The sequence below is a fragment of the Ostrinia nubilalis genome, chromosome 27, assembly GCF_963855985.1.
Source record: "Ostrinia nubilalis chromosome 27, ilOstNubi1.1, whole genome shotgun sequence".
In the NCBI taxonomy this organism is placed as follows: Eukaryota; Metazoa; Arthropoda; class Insecta; order Lepidoptera; family Crambidae; genus Ostrinia; species Ostrinia nubilalis.
In genome coordinates, this window is record NC_087114.1 from 4101352 (window position 1) to 4122085 (window position 20734).

General features: G+C 39.1%; 2 protein-coding genes across 3 annotated transcripts in view; both read right to left on the reverse strand.

Moving 5' to 3' along the window:
* Positions 1–1339: 1339 nt before the first annotated feature.
* On the reverse strand, positions 1340–5149 carry LOC135084992 (balbiani ring protein 3-like). Its single transcript, XM_063979753.1, has one exon. It carries the CDS (start codon positions 5135–5137, stop codon positions 1400–1402), a length of 3738 nt encoding a protein of 1245 aa, XP_063835823.1. The 5' UTR covers positions 5138–5149; the 3' UTR covers positions 1340–1399.
* A 2790-nt stretch (positions 5150–7939) lies between these two features.
* The window catches only part of LOC135084996 (uncharacterized), a 30969-nt gene continuing 18174 nt past the window's right edge, over positions 7940–20734 (reverse strand). The window contains exons 4-6 of one of the 2 annotated variants that reach the window (XM_063979756.1): positions 17256–17327; positions 14379–14539; positions 7940–10496 (exon numbers count right to left, since the gene is read on the reverse strand). In XM_063979756.1, the coding sequence (XP_063835826.1) occupies positions 8144–10496; positions 14379–14539; positions 17256–17327 (2586 nt within the window). In that variant the 3' untranslated portion in view covers positions 7940–8143. The other variant, XM_063979757.1, reaches the window with a different exon arrangement.

The following is a 20734-nucleotide window of genomic DNA, read 5'->3' on the forward strand; positions in this document are numbered from 1 at the left end:
GCAACAAACCAAGTGGGTCACCGCGATACCGCATTGGGTGATATACGGGAACTGGGGGAAATCCTGGAAAGTACCTTACAAGAAGAAAAAAATGGGCGTTATGTCTGGCTGGGGTTTTAAAGTTAGATCCTCTAATCCATTGGTTCCCAAACTTATTTGAGACGCGCCCATACAAAAATTCTGCGCCCTCCTCCTCCAGTCAAGATTATTTATTGGTCGCATCGAGCAGTCTGGAATGCATTCTCTCAGCGGTCGCAGGTTTTTTATACTTAAGTACACAGACAGGTGGCCCGCGCCCCCCTTTAAAGGTCTTTGCGCCTCCCCTGGGGGGCGCGCCCCCCACTTTGGGAACCAATGCTCTAAACTTTACTTCAATCTGACTGCGTTTGAGCATTCAGGATTATCGTAAAGGGAACCATAATTTCAATTTAATATTCAAATTAAAATCCTCTATGAGTATGTACAGTCACGGAATGAAAAGGTTCGTCAGTTTTCAAATTGATTCCTTCAACGAATCGCGAGCACATAATATTACCTTTTGAAACTATGTTACAGAATAATCTCGAATTAGAGAAAATAATCTTTAACTGTTCGTCAGTAAAGTTCAAAATTATTCAGATCAAAGTTGTTTGACGATTTAACTTGTCAAGAAGATTATTATATCTATTATATAAAAGAAAGTCGTGTTAGTTACTCCACTTATAACTCAAGAACGGCTGAACCGATTTAGCTGAAAATTGTCAGGGAGGTAGTTTAGAGCCAGGAGAAGGACATAGGATACTTTTTATTCCGTTATTTATTGCCATAAAGGCGGAACAAAGTTCGCCGGGTCAGCTAGTGATTGATAAACTACAACCTTCTTGTTGGTTCAACCTGCCATTATCTATTAAATAAAAAAAACTAAATTTTGTAACATTGCACTGATGGGATAGAAAAATAAACAAGCAAAACCTTATTCGTTAGCAAACGTCATATTTATTTAAATGTTAGCAGCACTGTTTCTTGCACGGTTATGTTGGCAGGTTTGACTCTTACAGTACCTAGTGCAAGCGAAAACCGACACTAAGGTGACGAACCTTTTCATTCCGCGACTGTACCTTTTCAGGGCATTTATACACGTCCCAAAATAGCTTAATCTACCACCACTTCGGGACAACATATCGGCTGGTGCTGAGAAGAAGTGGTGGAAAAAAATCAGTCACCTTTGTCAGCCCCTTAATATTACAAGATACAATAATTTACATTAGTAGTAAGTGTAAGTAAGTCTGCGCATTCTTGTCAATTAATAGAATTTTCAAGAATAAAGTTGGAAGAATAAAATCCAATTTCAGTACTGATGTAATATTTAATGACAAAAAAAGTTTTGAGATTCATCAATTTGCAAACTAAAACTTCAATTTCAGAGATATAGACCGCCAAAGGAGGTGCAGTCTTTTTCGCAGAATGATTTAGATTTTGATGAGGATTTTTTCTTGCTAGGCGTACAGTTTGGCTCGGATCTGCAGTTGCAGACTTTGCTAGGCTCTGCTTTGCAGCAGCAGGTGGGTTTATTGGTTGCACCTGGTATCATCAGGATGGGTCTGACGTCATATCTGTCTGCTGACTTCGTGTTCACAGATGCGTCCGCCATTGGGACGCATATGGGACACTTCGGAGGTGGTTTAGGCTCAGCAAAGCAACAGGTGCGTTCTGAGGACTTCTTTTTGGTGGAACAGCAAGATTTCAATGAGGATTTCATGACAGTCTGGGTGCTGTTACAGCATAAGGCATCGGCGGCATCTTCATCGCTGAACTCTTTTTCGCTGGACGCGGACTTGCAAGAGCTACAAGAGGGCACACAGTCCTCAGTTTCGATGCCAAAGCTCTTATTTGAAATGGAACAACAGGACGAATCGCTGCCCGATTCTGACCCAGTAGATGATACGTCAAGAGCGAAAGAGCAGCTTCTTGTTTGTGACTTCATAGCGCAGTAAGGACATCCACTTCTATCGCTTTCCTGTTTCTTTTTCTTCTCGCATTCTTTGCATACTGATGTTGATGATTTCTTTAAAGCTGGTTTAGATGGTTTGGGACTGCAATCACATGGTGGTTTCTTGGGTTCAGCTTGTTCTTTACAATGTTTACATAAAGAACTAGATTGAGATACAGACTTGGTTAAGTTCTGGGGTTTCTTTCTACCGCATTGAGCGCAAATATCGTCTTCTTGTTTTTTGTCGTCGAAGCAAACCTCGCACGATGATTTTTTGGCTTTAGCAGGCTGCCCACCGTCACCACACGGGCAAGATGGCTTTGGAGGTTCAGATTGTTCTTTACAATGACTACACATAGAGGTTTTTGAAGCAGATTTCTTTGGCTTTTGGGGCTTGTCTCCGCCACATTTAGGGCAAAGGCTGTCTTCCTCTTTCTGAATATCTGAACACGATTTACATAATGACTCTTTTGACTTCGAAGGCTTTGGATCTTTGCAAGTGCATTTAGGTTTCTTAGGTTTAGATTGCTCTTTACAATGACTGCATAGTGACGTTTTAGAAGAAGATTTTTTTGGCTTTTTTGCAGGTTTGTCACCACTACACTTGGGGCAGCTGTCTTCTTGCTTTTGGCTGTCAGAGCAAGACTTGCATAACGATTCTACTGACTTTGTAGATAATGCGTCATTTGAACAAGAACATTTTGGTCCTTGGTCCTTATCATTCTTGCATGTACAGTCAGGTTTTTTTTCATTCTTACATGTACAGTCAGGTTTTTTATCATTCTTACAGGTACAGTCGGATTTACTCTCACTCTTGCATGTACAGTCGGGTTTACTCCCACTCTTGCATGTACAATCGGCCTTACTTCCTTTCTTGCATGTACAATCAGGCTGACTTCCTTTCTTGCAAGTACATTCGGGACCTTTTCCTTTCTGACAAGAGCATTCAGGTCCCTTATCTTTTTGACACGAACATTCAGGGTCGTTTTTTTTTTGACAAGTGCATTCTTTTTTTTGGCAAGTGCATTCTTTTTTCTGGCATGAGCATTGAGGTTCTTTGTTTTTTTGGCAGGAGCATTCAGGCCCCTTCTGGCATGAACATTCTGGCTCTTTATTGTTCTGGCAACTACATTCGGGCCCTTTCTTTTCGGCGCACGTGCATTTTGGCTCTTTACTAGCTTTATCTTTCTCTGCGTTTTGTTGGCACATACCACACTGCCCTTTGGATTTTTTGCCATCCTTTTTGCACGAAGGGCATGGACTATCAGGTTCAGTTTCTGGCTTTTCTGGTTCATCTGGTCCACATATTGGACAGACATCTTTTTCTTTACTCTTTGCAGCATTTTCAAGGCACATTTTGCACTCGGACTTAGATTTTTTACCGTCTTTCTTACACGATGGGCATGGGCTATCTTTATTTGCACTAGAAGCTGTTGTGTCAGAAGCAGATTTTGATTGTGCAGCACACAATGGGCAGGCATTTTTCTTGTCCATTCTCTCCTGGCAAATCTTACAAGCTTTTGGCTCTTCTTTAGGTTTATTGCAGGTTGGACACCCAGGTGTTGTATCTTTAGGCTTTTCTTTGCCACAAACTGGACAGCCGGCTGGAGTTTTACTTTCTTTTTCAGACTTGTCATCACAAAACCCACATAATGATTTCTTTGACGTACTTTTATCATCATCGCAAAACCCACAAAGTGATTTCTTAGATTCAGTTTTGTCACCGCAAAAACCGCATAGAGATTTTTTCGATGAGGCAGTTTCCAGAGATTTTTGAGATTCGGACTCGGCCGCAGTACATATCGGGCAGCTTTCGCCATCCTTCTTTTTCTTTCCTTTTGCTTCTCCACAAAATTTGCAACTGTGTTTTGGTGCTTTCTCTTCTTTCTTTTTATCTTTTGACTTCTTTTTCTTGCCCTTATCGTCTTCTGGTTCTTCAGGTTTTGCTGCACCACATATTGGACATTCACTGGCTTTATCTTGTTCTTGTTCCTTGGATTCTACACTAGTACAAATGGGGCATACATCTTTATCAGATTTTGATTTTTTGCCTTTAACGCCGCAAAATTTGCAACTGTGCTGAAGATCTTTGCTATCTTTTTTGGATACTTTAGAGTCTTTCTTGCCTTTTTTCTTAGACTTGTCCGTTTCTTCGGGGGCTGGCTCCTCCTTTTTTGCGTCACATATAGGACAGGTCTTAGGTTCTTCTTTTTTGTCGCAAATAGGACATTTTTTGTCATCAGGTTTCTTGCAAATAGGACAGGATTTTTCGGGCTCGGATTTCTTAGCGCATATTGGACAACCGTCTAGTTTTATTTCTGATTTTTTGGAGCATAATGGACAGCTATTGTCTTTTATGGATTCCTTAGATTTGGCACACAAAGGACAGCTGTTATCTATTTTTGATGAAGATTTACCGCCACACATGGGACAGCCTAAGCTGGCTTTCGATTCCGATTTCTTACTGCATTGCGGACAGCTGTTGTCTTTTATTGATTCTTTAGACTTAGAACATAGAGGACAGCTATCATCAAGTTTCGTTTGAGATTTATCCCCACACATGGGACAGCTAAAGCTAATTTTCGATCCCGATTTCTTACTACATTGTGGACAGCCATCGTCCTTTATGGATTCTTTAGACTTAGCACATAAAGGACAGCTGTTGTCTATTTTTGACGAAGACTTACTGCTACACATAGGGCAGCCTAAACTGGTTTTAGATTCAGATTTCTTGCTGCATGTAGGACACCCTAAGCTAGTTTTCGACCCATTTTTCTTATTGCAAGTAGGACAGCCATCATCTTTTTTAGATTTAGACTTCTTGGCGCATGATGGGCAACTGTTATCCATTTTTGATGAAGATTTACTACCACACATGGGGCAGCCTAGACTGGTTTTTGATTCAGATCCTAAGCTAGTCTTCGACCCATTGTTCTTACTGCAAGTAGGGCAGCCATTATCTTTTTTGGACTTAGAATTCTTGGCGCATGATGGGCAACTGTTATCCATTTTTGATGAAGATTTACTACCACACATGGGGCAGCCTAGACTGGTTTTTGATTCAGATCCTAAGCTAGTCTTCGACCCATTGTTCTTATTGCAAGTAGGACAGCCATCATCTTTTTTAGATTTAGACTTCTTGGCGCATGATGGGCAACTGTTATCCATTTTTGATGAAGACTTACTGCTACACATAGGGCAGCCTAAACTGGTTTTAGATTCAGATTTCTTGCTGCATGTAGGACACCCTAAGCTAGTTTTCGACCCATTTTTCTTACTGCAAGTAGGGCAGCCATTATCTTTTTTGGACTTAGACTTTTTGGCGCATGATGGGCAACTGTTATCCATTTTTGATGAAGACTTACTACCACACATGGGGCAGCCTAAACTGGTATTCGATCCAGATTTCTTACTGCATGTAGGACAGCCTAAGCTGGTTTGAGAGCCAGATTTCTTATTACAAGTAGGACAGCCATCATCTTTTTTAGATTTAGACTTCTTGGCGCATGATGGGCAACTGTTATCTATTTTTGATGAAGATTTACTACCACACATGGGGCAGCCTAGACTGGTTTTTGATTCAGATCCTAAGCTAGTCTTCGACCCATTGTTCTTATTGCAAGTAGGACAGCCATCATCTTTTTTAGATTTAGACTTCTTGGCGCATGATGGGCAACTGTTATCCATTTTTGATGAAGACTTACTGCCACACATGGGGCAGCCTAAACTGGTTTGCGATCCAGATTTCTTACTGCATGAAGGACAGCCTAAACTGGTTTTGGAATCAGATTTCTTACTGCAATTAGGACATCCGTTGTCCTTTTTGGATTCTTTAGATTTTTTAGCGCATGATGGGCAGCTATTGTCAGTTTTCGATTGAGACTTGCCACTGCACATAGGGCAGCCCAAACTGGTTTTTGAATCTGATTTCTTAGCACACTGTGGACAACCGTTACCTTTTTTAGATTTTTCTGCTTTCTTAGCGCATTGAGGGCAACCGTTTTTCTTCTTTGAATCTTCAGCTTTTTTGATACATAACGGACAGTTATCATTATTTTCCTGAGGTTTCTCGCCACATAATGGACAGCCAACCTCGCTTTTAGACTCTGACTTTTTGGCACACAGAGAACAACCTTTATTAGATTCTTTAGACATCTCTTTACATAGTGGACAATCTTTGTCTTTCTTAGGTTTCTTAGGTTTTTCAACGCCACAAGACGGACAAGTATTGGCAGGTTTCGCAGCTTTCTCTTCACAATGCTTGCATAATTTTGGTTTCGATGATGCTTTACATATAGGACAGGTATGTTTAACAGGCGGTTGCTTCTTTTCTTTGCCACATCTAGGGCATTTGCGCTTGGGTTTGTCGTTGCCTGCACATTTTGAGCATAAGGAAGATTCAGAAGCGGTTGCACCGCCTTGATCGTCTCTACATGATTTACATACAGACGTCTTAGAACCATAGTTACATGTGACACAACCTGATGATTTGGACTTATTAGATTCATGTTGAGGGCATATAACTAAAGGAGCTGGACCGGGCTTGTTAATAATTTTTATAGTGCAACTGCTTGGTTGTGTAACCTCTTGTTTACTTGCGTTTTGACCGCAACATAACGGGCAACTAGATGGCGTATTACCAGCCATGGTGTCTAAATCTGACGTTGAAGTTCGCGCATCTCTCCATACTGCGTCAGTTGACCCTGATCTTTTACCATTATGGAGTTTTTCACTGCTTATTCTGTCTACACAACACGTTCCCTTGTTTTCTCCAGTGCCTGTACCTTTCTGATCTGGGAATGATGACCTTGACGATTTCCTTGACAATTCAGATTTCGATTGAGTAGATGGTGTCTTGGAGAAACAGCTCTCGCTGCAGCAAAGTCTTGGCGTCTCTGTCTCTTTCATTTCTTCGTCTTCTTTGGGCCCTGACGGAGTTTTCCTTTCCGTCTTGATTGTTATCACTTGCTTTTCTTCTCCAACACTGCCATCCTTGTTTAAAAACTTACTGACTTTGACTATCTCTTCAGTTTTTGTCTCAAAGAATCCAAGCTCCTCGTTATCCGTTTCTTGCGTTTCTGGCGTTTCCGTCTTTTCGGTTTCTGGTGGAAAACTTACAGATTTCACTGAACCAGTGTGAGATGGTCTTTTAGCAACTGCGTTGCCCTTGTCCTCGCACTTTTTGCATAGATCACACAAAGACAAACTTAAAGGATTGTTTGCGAAGGATTTTATAGTCCCTTTAAACTTATTGCATGTTTCAATGAATTTCTCTGTACTTCTAGACGCCATGCCTTCAGCGTGGTTCTTCAAATCGAACATTACGTCATCGATGTGAGACATGAGGTTTTCCAACCTCTTTTTCTCTTCCTGTTCCTTAGCTTCTGTGTTTTTATGATTATTTATAGACGTGGCAGAATTTGAAGATCTAGTGCTACTGGCAGCACAAACTGGGCACACAGATTCGGCTACACTTTCAGCGCAAGAAGGACAAAGTGACCCGGTATCTTCTTGTGATACTCCTTCGGCACATTCGGGACATAACGATTCTGTGTCCTTAGGCTCTTCATTCCCGGTATCATCAGCACACTCGGGACATACTGATTCAGTATCTTTGGGCTCTTCGTTGCCAGTATCGTACGATGAGAGGCAACAGCAACAAATAATTTCAACCCCATTATCTGGGCGATAAGTACCATTTTCTTCTGGCTGTCTTTTATGTTCACACGTTTCTTCTTTTTCCATCTCTTGTAGCTCATTCATGATGTAACCAATATTAGCCAGAATCCTTGGTACAACTGTTTTGGTCAATACATTCCTTTTCCTGTGGGACAAACCGTGTATCTAAGAATTCGTTCTTCTAATGCCATCCGCCAATAACTCACCCTCATCCTTCAAATTATTTATTTACTGGACAGGTTTTCAAAGAAAGATTTAGATTTAAAAAAGAAAACAAATAACAACGCGGTATTCAGTGTTTATTAAATATTTTCAACATAATTGTAATAGGAAAAGTGGAAATAAATGTACGTTTAATTAAGTATGCCTCGAATATGAAACAATATTTCAAAAGAGTAAAATATTTTAGAAAAATAAATAGTAATAAAGATAATAAATTCATGTTTTTGAGTGAAATTTCCAGATAGTTCTTGTAGAGCGTAATAAATTTGTACTTTAATTTTTAAAGGAAACTTCTTCAACAGATTTTAGAGAGTCAAAAACTTCATCGCTGAAATCGAGTCCTGGAAAACTATCATCTTTAAACATATTCATATCAATTGAAATGCATTGTCTCAAATTTGGTTCAGCCATTGAAGGCAGCTTGATTGTCTCCTCAGATTTTGACCTCCGGAACCCTAACTGGTTTTGATTTAACGTCAAACACAAAGCACAGCAGTTCTCATCATTTTCATCCGGTATATCTTCAAAGGATGCCGTATCACCTTCGTCATCATCATCGTCGTCCATCAAACCAGTTTCGTTCGGATCATGTCTGTTTTTTCTGATAATAATTGTCTCTGTCTCTTCCCGGATAGTCCCATCATCATTCAACGTTCTTGTTACTCTGGTGATCTTCTTGATCTTCTTTTCAAAGTAACCGAGGCTGCTATCAACGGGACTTGGTGGTTTTGGTTCTGGTGGCGGAGGCAGCGGTTCTATTGGATGCAGAGGGCATTCAATTGATGGGCACTCCTCTTCACCCTTAGTTTGCTTACAATGCGTGCAGAGATTCGGTTCAATTACTTGAGAACAATTATCACAAGGATATTCTTCCTCTGCTTCATATTTGACCAAGCCTCTGCAACTATCGCAAGGCTCAATAGCATAAGGTAATACTGGTTTAAGTGGCTCTTTCATCATCTTCTCACAGTTCTCACAGACTTCGTCTTCGTCCATCGGTTCTTCCTTATCATCACCACAAGTACAATTAGCAGAACAAGGCATTGAAGTTTTCTTTATCTCAGGCTCAGTGAATGGATACCGGTCGTATACATCAATCTTTCCTTTCGTCGACTCACACGTTTTCAAAAAGTCTTCAACGCTTTCTGTGATCAAACCTTCAGCTTTCAGATTTTGAATAAGTTTAATAACACCGTCGATATTGGTTCTAAGTTCACCCAAAGTCTGTGGTTTTGGTTCTTCATCTTTAATTTCCAACTGTTTCTTCATGTTTTCGCAGCATCTTATAAACTCATCAACACTCTCTGAAATCAAGCCTTCATCCTTAGCTAATTCACTCAAGTCCATTGTTTCATCAATCTGTTCAACTAATTTATTAATATCTCCAAAAGTTGCGCGCGGTGGCAATTTAGCTCTCTTCTTATAATCATCCAATTTCGTTTTGAAATCTTTGCAAGACAGTAAAAACTTCTCCAAACTAGACGATACCATTCCTTCTTCTTTGATATCTGTCGTTAATTTTTCAAGTTGACCCACATGGTCTTTTAGATGATTTAGTCTTTCAACGTCAAGATTTTTATCAGGTTCTTTGCTGTATGTATCAATTTTAGATTGAACAGATCGGCAGGTTTTTATAAAATCTTCCACACTGGGTGTTAATAGGCCCTGTAGTTTGTAGTCTTCAGTCATATCTACGACATCTTTAATGTGCTGCTTGAGAGTTTCCAATCTTGCTTTAGTTTCTCCTGAGATGGGTTTGCTTTCAACATTCTTCATGTACACATCTAGTTTTTCGTCTACTTCCTCACAAGTCTCAATAAAGTGTTCGACACTAGTCGTCAACATGGTTTCATTCCTAAAATCCTGAGTCAAATCTATAACTTCTCTTAAGTGCAGCTTCAAATGTTGGAGACGGTTTTGCAAATTTGGATCTACTTGAGAGGTTTGTTCTTCTTCGCTGAAAAAATTATCAATTTTTCCCTTAGCTTCTTCGCATACTCTCAAGAACTCATCCATATCAATATTATTGACACCAGATTCAACCATTTCTCTGCCTATTCCAATTATTTCTGCTAATAACTTCTTCAAATAATCCAACCTATTGTCTTCAGCAGGTCGTCCTACTGATAGGACTCTGGTCAGATTGTCCAATTCCACAACAGCTCGTGCTGACGGAGGTCTATAAATCTCTTTTATAGACTCTAATTTTTGCGGTAGCTCCACTGCTATACAAGGTGGCTGAAGGCAAGGCTGAGGTGGTGTTTTAGGTTCTGCTTGGGGTGGAGTTGGTACTGGTTTAGGAGGTAAGGGTGGCGTGACAGGCGGTATTGCTTTCGGTACAGGCTCTATTACTATCACTTTAGGTGCTGATTCAGTTCTCGTCTTGATCTTAGTTTGGCTTTCCTCTTTATGTTTTTTCATTTCTTCTGGAGTGATTTCTTTATTGCAAATTGGGCATATTTCTTTTTTCCCTTGCTCCTTTTCTTTGTTTAAACGTGCTTTCCACTTCTTAACGAGTTTAATTCTGAATAGTTCTTCGCGGCCCATTTCTTCTAATTCAAGCAGAATATAATGTATTGTGACTTGTGTTCTTGGTACCACGATCTTTCGAATTGCGTTGAGCCGTCTGGAGACAAATTATTTAAATTTACTTTTTGATGTAATTTTGCTTTGCTGCCGTAAACCACCCTTTTAATTCCTCTAAGGACTATCCGGAAATTTCACAAAAATTGACTAAAGAGACATGTTTTTGCCAAAGAGAAGTTACAATCTACGAAAACAAAACCTAACTACAACTTTACTTTTTAATCAGTTTTAAGGTGGACATGTCTCTCACTCCGAGAGCTATCTGGCGTTGTGGACTGTTCAAAAGAATTGATAGTCTTTTCAAGTTCAGAACTTGAAGCGTAAATTTCTTTCAGTGTTATATCAGAAATTTCTGTATAATCATCGTTGTTTTCTATGAGAGTTGTGTAACAGAATTCAAAATCATCACTTGCAGAGATCATGCTAGCCGACGACATACAGTATCTCACAATCGGACACGTCAGAGATGAAACGTATAACAATACTTCGGACTTCACTTTTCTGTCCACATTTTTCTTGAATTTGAAGATAGACCTGTCGTTTACTGCGACCATATTGACAGTCTTTGAACCAGATCCGTAAGCATTCGACTTCGAAGACGATCCCGAAGCCTGGTACATTAAATTCCCGCTGTGTTGCGGTTCATCTTTATCAGGTGGTCTGATAGGTGTTTTGCTTTCTTTCTTAGTTTTTATCACTTTTCTTTCCTCAGTAATCGTGCCGTCTTCTTTTTTCACTCTTATAATTTTAGTAATTTGTTGATACTCAGTTTCAAAGACACCTAATTCTAAATCTATTTGTTTGGTATCCTCTTTTTTGATTGCTAATTTAGCAGCTTCAGTTTTAGCCTCTGCTTCATCCTCTCTAACCCTGTCCAGTTTAGCTCCTTTAGCAGCTTGTTCGTCTTCGTATCTTTTGATGCACATATCGCACAATTTGTCCACGGATACATTAGACGCTATCTTTTGAAGTTCTTCCTCTACCGCCTCGGCTGTTTCTGAATCTTTTGACTTTCGTTTATTATTCAACTTATCTCTAAGCTCACTGGCTGTTCTCAAGAACTTCTCAACACTAGCTGCGCCTATTCCCTTCCCTTTCATATTTTCAGTTATTTCTATAATATCTGCAATATGACCTTTGAACGCGTCTAAAATATTAGAATCTAATTTGCTCAGTCTCTTTTCAGGTTCAAATTCCTCCTCCTCTTCTATAGGCTCTATTTTAGGGAAAACTGATAAAGTTATGCCGCAAACAGCGCAATTTTCTTCTTCTAGATCTTTGAATTTAATTTTGCAGGACGCGCAGTTCTCTACTGGGGATGTGTGTGCACATTGAGGATCCTTGCCTTTTCTTTTAATGTTCAAGATCTTTTTTAGTCTAAAAAAGTTCTCTCTCTCCATTTCTTCGAGCTCGTTTGTAATGTATGCCAAGGTTGCATTTGTTCTGGGCACAACAACTTTACATAGCACATGGTGTCGCCTGCAGAAGAAGTTTATCTTTTAGCGTCTATCTTTAAATGCTGCCGAGTCGCTCTCCTCTTAAGGACTGTACAGGTTACGCTGGATTCCCAAAGAATGAATCAATAATCTTCGATGATTCTTCTTCATTTACAAAATTCTTCTCTTTCATTCTGTTTCCTTCTGTTTTAATGGTCAGATTAGAAGCCCTGCTGGCGATGAACTCGGATATTAGATGTGAATACTAAAGGCATTATTTGGACAGATTAGTTAAAATTGAGGAATCTCAAATACATAATTTGTCAGTCATATTAGATGTAAATTTTACAGACCAGATCCTATCTAGATTTTAAATAAAGTACCCATGCATAAGATACCGATTTTTGTTCCCAAACGACTGCAGCCCAAACCAACTACGAAGACTGATTTTTAGCAGCTTACGTAATTCAAACATTTTACTATAGAAAGTTATAGACAATTTTCCAACCTCAAGGAGGTAATTCAATAAGTTTTTCTTCGAGTTTAAAAGAAATTATATTCATTGTTATCGTTCTGTAAGTCTAAACATTATTTTCAAAATGGCGTTACTAAGAGGAAGACTGAAGAACAGCTGGACGAATAAATCTGTTATTTTTTAAAAGATAAAGAGGCCTTTCATTTTAAGGAAAATCGTCCTATTTTATAAGAGAATGGTTTTCCATGGGGATATTATTTAAATCACAGCTACAAGGTCATTCATCGTCCCTATCTATGCGAAAAGTAACTATGTACGTTTGTTACCCTTTTACGCCTAAACCGACTTTGATGCACTTTGGTATAGAGATAGTTCGAGACCCGGTTTTTAAGTTGGACACGAACGCGATAGTTTTTTCTGTATAGGCAAAATTTCATGTGGGCAAAAGTCTATTATAAAACGTAAAATAATTTAATGCTGAAGCATTCGTTAGTAACTAAAAGCAGATTTTTAAAGGATAGTTATCCCCATATAAGTATTCGAAAATTTCTTAATAAGTACTTAATTATGATTGTGTTTTCATATTTGTTTCTAATTTTGCGGTCTCAGGTCGAGTCGAATCTTTAGATATTATGTTTCCAGATCCAGAAACTTATAAAATTAACTGAAAGTTATTTTTATTTCATATGCGGTCATCATAAAAGCCTACATAGACTTACCTTAAAAATTTTAAATAAATACCGATAAAAGATTGTAAGCTAACAAAAAAAACTACACACATTCAAGCACGCAAAAAAAAGTTTTTTTTTAAAATGCGGGTAGTTTTATAATCAAAATAGAGGGTACCCCGTCCAGTCCTTACAAAGGAAGAAGGGTGAGTTCATCGGCAGCCAGGCCCAAAATTTAGGGCATTTTTTACTAATTAAATACATTATTAGACAAGAGCACATCAATCTAAACATTTGCACCTAGAAGTAATAAGTTATATTTTGAAACAAAAATATATAAAGCCCGGTCTCTGAGCACGTATAATTTTGTCCAATGACCCCAAGCTACCCATCCTTATCGCTCGCGCGTAATTATGTTGCTGTCGCGCTCGAACTCTCACTGCGGGCGCCCGCGCACAGTCGCGACAGCAATATAATTACGCGCGAGCGATAAGGATGGGTAGCTTGGGGTCATTGGATGAAATTCTACGTGCTCGGCGATCAGACTATAGCTGATGTGCTGTTGACTGAAATACAGCGAAAAGAGACCTTTTTCATGCACAAAAAGGCTCACTTTTCTCTGAAAAGCTATATTTACAGAAGGTGAATTTCTAAGACGAGGAATATCAGTACATTGACTATGCAACAGAAAAGAGTTATGATAAGTTTTGACCTAAGATTTTTTAAATATCCCCGTCTCAAACATTCACGCACCGAGTACGTGGCGACAACGTCACGACTACAACACAAACTACAAGAAGTTAGTGTGAAAAACATTTTTGGATTCTAAGCTTACGATCCGTATTGCAACGCAACTGGACGACGAACGAAAAATCAGCTGTACAAATTCGTATCGCGGTGTCGTTTCGACAGTTAGCTAAAACGAAGCTGTAACGTAAACGGAAAGCAAACTGCTTCTTTGTGTAAAAACTGAGAGAAGGCTACTTTTTCTCAAACGCAAGTCAAACGCGTCACGAAAATTTGCTGTATTTTAGTGAAAAAATAAGGTGTTCGGACTTCGGACTTTTAATGGAAAGTGCATAAATCCGTTGTTTGATTTTTTACGCGTGAACTTAAGCGCTAAAGCGCGATACCGAATTTCATATCAGCTGGAATAAAATTGGAGCGTAACTGGAGTGTGGACTAAAGATGGAACGCGAATGAATTGGATACATTACACATTAGCGCAGTCGGGGCCCTGTTCTAGTCTATACTCTTCTTACGACTCTATGACTAAGACTGATTCGAGTTTCAACCTTTTTGTAATACGGACCTTAAGACACAAACCCTAAGTACAAACTTACTTGGTGGCGTTCTTGTGGGCCTCCTCGACCAGCATGAAGCTGTTCCTCAACTCCTGCATCAGGATCATTCGCTTCAGCAGCTCCAGCCACGCCAGCTTGGCCTCGTGAATCTGCTGCCCGCCCTTCTCTATGCCCAGGTGCTCGTACGGTTCGAATCCTGACTGTGACAGAAGATTTTTATTTAGATATAAGTAGGCAATACTTCGGAAATGTCTCAAGGCGAGATGATAACTCCATAGAGCGAATGATCGTCTAAGGCAGTGTTTTTCAACCTTTTTCATGATGCGACCCCTAGCATGAAAAAAATTTTTGCGACCCCCCGACCCTTCGCTTTTTTTTCATGCCTTTTACGAAGATGTTGCAGGGAACGAATTCTTCAATCTATACAACATTTATGCATTTGCATAATTAGATTTCGGATAAATCTAGCTTTAAAACTTTACTGTTTTTTTACTGAGGTAGTTTTTACGACCTCCGACCAGGGGGTCGCGACCCACAGGTTGAAAAACACTGGTCTAAGGAAAAGTCGAAGGAAACCGATCGCGTGGCAGGTCACCAATGCGCTGGACCGACCAAGTGAAATTGGTAGTGAGGGCGTATGTGACTGCACCAGACAGTCTGCCAACAGAGAGAGATGGCGAGAGATCGTGCGGAGAGTTGTATCCGCCTCTACAACCGATGTGAACAACGCCTCAACGTGACCTCGATCGCTCTACCAAGAGCGAAATTAATAAGAAAAGAGAGGTGGTAACTTTGACGAGCCGTTTTGCTTTCGTGGATTTCAGTTAGGCCTAGAACGTGAAACGCAACTGCAACGAAACTGCAATTTTCTGATGATTCTGATGAATGAAACTGAAACTGAAAGTTTCAAACTGGTCGCGTCAAGTGTGGTCTCTCAACGGACGCTATGGCAGAAACTTAGATGCAACTCAAAAGTAACTAGCAGTTGCAGTTTCGTTGCAGTTGCGTTTCACCGTCTGTTCTGGGCCTTAGTCGTAGAAAATTAAATGTCACAAGCACCCTTCTTCAAAAACTGGGATAAAAGTAGATTCTTTTAAGTTACCTATTATTCAGACAAAGGATGGCGAAGATTGTTTTTCACCCAGGTCCTACTGTACAAAAATCTACCGAAATAAATTAATATTATTCAAACAGCTGCCTTAAAAGGAGCCTAAATACTGATAAAGTATTTTGAAAGAAAAGGATCGATTTTCTATCGCAAAATAAAGAATATGCTACTTACTTAGTAATGTAAATAGGTTCTAGCAGTTACGTTATACAGGGTGTTACTTTGCATTCTTGCCATATTTACAGAGGTTACTATATTACTGATACTGAACACAAATCCGTAAAAAAATAATGCCCGAAAAAAAATTTTTTTTTATCTTGAGTATTTTATTTTATCGACAATCTGTTAAACACACCACTAATTATCGTAACGCATGCACATCACTTGCTGGCGATGGCGATGGAGACTTTTTTACTTTTTATTGTATTTTTAAATATCTATTACAATCTATTGTCTTTAAAATGTCTTTTTGACACTTGTAAAAAACTGAGAAATCCATCAAACACAAATCACGTTATAAATAATACAAAAATGACTGAAGTGTATTCAAACAACGAATAATTTAATCAAAATGGTGCTTGGAGTGTCTGCAAGACGTCTTAGACGAAATGCTTGATGACGTACCCTTAGCGTTACACCAAATTAATGCTCTAGCTACTACCAGCAGGATGGTGCTCCCCTACAATAAGGACGTCAAGTGCGCGAATAATACGTTTGGTGAACAGTGGATTGGACGAGGGGTCCAGTAGCTTGGCCACCACGATCCTCGGACCTGACACCAATGGATTTTTGGAGTGACTTGAAACGACTGGTAGGTATGCGCAGAAGAGATAAACAGTGTAAACAAACACGTTACATGAAAGGATTGTTTTAGTGAAACTGTGATACAAAACGTTTATGTGTTGCGAAAACTAAAGCGAAAAACCTACGCTTCGCCGTGCTAGACTGTGCCTTCATCAGAACGGAGGACACTTTGAACACTTGCTTCGCAGTACGTAAACTTTGTAAGTAGGAACTTATGAATAAATAATGAATTGTGAATAAGGTGATTTCATTTCATACTTAATTTATTAATTTGTAAAAATAGAGTACAATGTTGTAAATTAATTGAAACCCTATTAATTATTACGTATTTTTGACGGTCCTAAGCCCGTAAAGTAGAAAGGAAAATTTGAAATCAACTGAAGAGTATTTTAAAATAGTTATTATGACTGGACAAAAAGGCTGGTACCCAAAGCCATAAAATTAAGAACTAGGCCACGCCCACTAGGTTTATTCCACTTGCACCTGTAGAATGTGCGAGACAAAATTGGTTTATTCCAATTTGTACTGAAAAACCAAATTTACTAAAATCTTAGTGTACTTTCTTTATGGGAGTCTCTTGTTTATCTTAAATAATAGGTATTGTTACCTACTTTTATCTCTGTGAATATGGCAAGAATGCAAAGTAACACGGTGTATGATCTTGTGGATCAGTATGGAAAAACTGTCACTTCAACAACCTTAAATTTACACATGTATTATTAAAGTGAAACGACGTTAATTATTACATAGATCTAAAGCCTGGTCCGTGAGCACGTAAAAGTTTATCCAATGACACCAATATACCCATCCTTATCGCTCGCGCGTAATTATATTGCTGTCGCGACTGTGCGACGGGCGCCCGCAGTGAGTGTGCGAGCGAGACAGCAACATAATTACGCGCGAGCGATAAGGATGGGTAGCTTGGGGTCATTGGACAAAATTCTACGTGCTCACGGACCAGGCTTTACCAACTTAAACTCTAGAAAAAATAATGGCATAATTACCTCGACTATCTCATAGCGCATGACCTTCACACCAGTGATCATGCGGCCTCTCCCTCCCACTACGACGCTGGCCTGCGAACAAAACATAAGTTCATCATCATCATCATCATCATCATCATCATCATCATCATCATCATCATCATCATAATCATCATCATCATCATTTCTTTTTCCAACCCATCTGTTTTTTCCAACCCTGCTCATATTTTGTGCTATTGCAATTAGCAGCTTCCAACATCATCATCATCATCATTATTTCGGCCACAGGACGTCCACTGCTGAACATAGGCCTCCCCCAATGATTTCCAGATTGGCCGATTGGTAGCGGCCTGCATCCAGCGCCTTCCTGCTACCTGTATGAGGTCCTTCTAGCCACCTTATGAAATAAAGTAACAACAAAGTATTTGAGTTAATAAACACAGAAAAAATATTAATATAAGCAAAAACGTTTTCAAGGAAAATGTAGCCCCAATGAGACCATTCAGCATGGTCAAAAAGTTATCAGATCTCATTTAGAGTCAAGCTTCTAACTCTAAAAGCTCGTAACTTCACGAACTACACCTTAGTCAAAATATGTGACTTGGCCGTTTTGTTCCTATAACCAGGCCTGTTCATCTCCGCGAGTTTACATCGAAAACAAAACACGCACGATGGCCCACCGACTACTACGACCTACTGGAGACTATTCGACAAGGCCTCACATACGAGCGAACATTGACTCACGCACGCGTATTCTTGTGTATGATGGAAGAAAATAAAGAAAATGGTGTACTAAATACTGTGCAGTATTTAACTGCCTAAATAATAATAAAAACACAGAATGTACTTGTTTAAGTTGCCTCAAGACACTGAGAGGTAAATAAGTAGTTAATAATATTCATGATAATTCATGCTAAATCATGCATTTCCTCCACCATTTTCCGCAGTTTGGCACCTCACGTCACATCATTTTACCGAAGTCAGCCCTATAGCTTCGGTGCAGTGCCGATCACTGACGTTTGTCAACAAAATGGTGATTGACTCTTGAGACAGGCTAAATTACACCATATTGTTAATGACATTGAGCATACATTTTTTTAAATACCTTCGCGAAGTAAAACTTCTGTACGTAGTACTTGGGCAGGGCACATAGTGCGCAGAACTGACGGCCGATGGGGCAGCAAGGTTCTGGAATGGAGGCCGCGTACCGGAAGGCGCAGCGTGGGACGTCCACCTACAAGGTGGACCGACGACATCGTAAAGGTAGCAGGGAAGCGCTGGATGCAGGCCGCTACCAATCGATCAATGTGGAAAGCATTAGGGGAGGCCTATGTTCAGCAGTGGACGTCCTATGGCTGACATGATGATGATGATGACGTAGTACTTATTATTATTCTGTGCTATAACTTAAACTATTGTACCTACGTAGGTTTTAACTACAGTGTAGGGTTTGTGAAGTTAGGCCGAGTAGAGCTAGAAGCTTCTATTTATGAGTTTTTTTCCAGAAATATAATAATTATACCAGAAAAGTAATTAATTATAGCTTTATCGTTTGTTTATTTATTTTTTTGTTGACCTTGTTGAAATCAAAAGTGGGGAAATTTTATCGTAGCATACTTGATTGCAAAGATTTTTTTTAATTAACAAATCCAATCAATGTTAGATAAATAACCATCAATGCTGATAATAATACGTCATAATTAAAATACCAATATAAATTAATTAATTATCTTTGAACTGATTGATAAGGAGATAGTGCTGTAATAATGTTACGAGTATTACATAATTTATGATAAGACTGAATTTGCGAATTCAATATTTTGTAATCTATTACTAATAATAATAATTATAAAGAGGTAAAAGTTTGTGTGTTTGTATACAGTGTGAGTCACGTTAAAGTGTACATATGAAAATAGATGAAACTAGACCTATTTTTATCGACAAAAAAGAGGTCAAAAATTTTTTGAGATTTTTTTTTAATTTTTTATAGATTTTTTTTTCTTCCAATTACTTATTGTAAAGAAAACGTAATAACTTTTAAACTAAGCGGTATATCCTGATAAAATAAAAACAGTATTAATGCTCAATAACAGGCGATACTAAAAAAATACATAAAATACACAAAAAGGCCAACAAATAATAAAAAATGATACTGTTGTGATAGGGATAGAGACATGCGATTTTTGGTTTTACAAAGATAATACGATAGAGAATAATACAAAGTAATAAAAACCACCTGTTATAGGGGCATTTTTTGGAGAAATTTATCAAATAACCAAAAAAACACGAATTCAAAAGCAGATTTTTTTCAAAAAGTTTAATTTTTTATTATTTATTAGCATTTTTTGTGTATTTTATGTATTTTTTGAGTATCGCCTGTTATTTAGCATTATTACTGTTTTTATTTTATCAGGATATACCGCTTAGTTTAAAAGTTATTACGTTTCTTTACAATAAGTAATTGGAAGAAAAATCTCAAAAAAAATTTGACCTCTTTTTTGTCGATAAGAATAGGTCTAGTTTCATCTATTTTCATTTGTACACTTTAACGTGACTCACACTGTATTTGTTAAATTGTAAAAATTATGTCTCCAATAGAAAGCCACATTATTGCTAAGTGTCATAGGTTATATAAAAAACCGAAAAATTCCACTCGGGCGAAGCCGCGGGCGGAAAGCTAGTAAAGTATAAAGGTCTAGCGCTTAGCTCAGTCAGTGTCTGAGGTATGGGAGCTGTACGGGAGGGGTATACGACATAGCTCGCAGAATTGCCAAAACCAAGTGGCAGTGGGCGGGGCACATAGCTCGTAGAGACGATGGCCGTTGGGGCAGAAAAGTTCTCGAGTGGCGACCACGGGCTGGAAGACGTAGCGTGGGCAGGCCTCCTACTAGGTGGACCGACGATCTCGTAAAGGTCGCGGGAAGAGCCTGGATGCGGGCAGCGCAGGACTGTGCATTGTGGAAAACCTTGGAGAAGGCCTTTGTCCAGCAGTGGACGTCATTTGGCTGAAACGAACGAACGAACGGGAGGGGTGACATTGATTTATTATGACGTGACAGAGCATACAAATCTGAAACACATCTGAAGTTTCGCTGACGTTTGACGTCACAAAAACACCCTCCCGCGCCGCTCCCATACCTCAGGCACTCACTGAGCTAAGCAATAGACCTATTAGGTTATAATAATAGAGTTCTCAGTGACAATGACACATCAGCTGAGTAAATAGGTAAATAGTTACATAAGCATGTGTCTATTTCAATGCTTAATAATAACAATAGGTGATTATGAAATATTTGCTATGCTCGTAGACTAACGCCCGTATTCACAAACATTACTATGAGGTCTCACAGTGCGCGCGGACGCACAGAGTCACACACAAACCAATCACAGAGCTCTATTCAACGCTGTGCGGTTTATTTGCTGCTTCACTTAAGCAAGCATCGTTTGTGAATACGGGCGTATTATTTGATAGTGAAGACAGTTTATAAAATAAACTGGTT

Excerpts from the sequence above, each read along its gene's own strand:
- LOC135084992 (XM_063979753.1), bottom strand. The coding sequence starts at position 5,137 with ATGGATAACAGTTGCCCATCATGCGCCAAGAAGTCTAAATCTAAAAAA.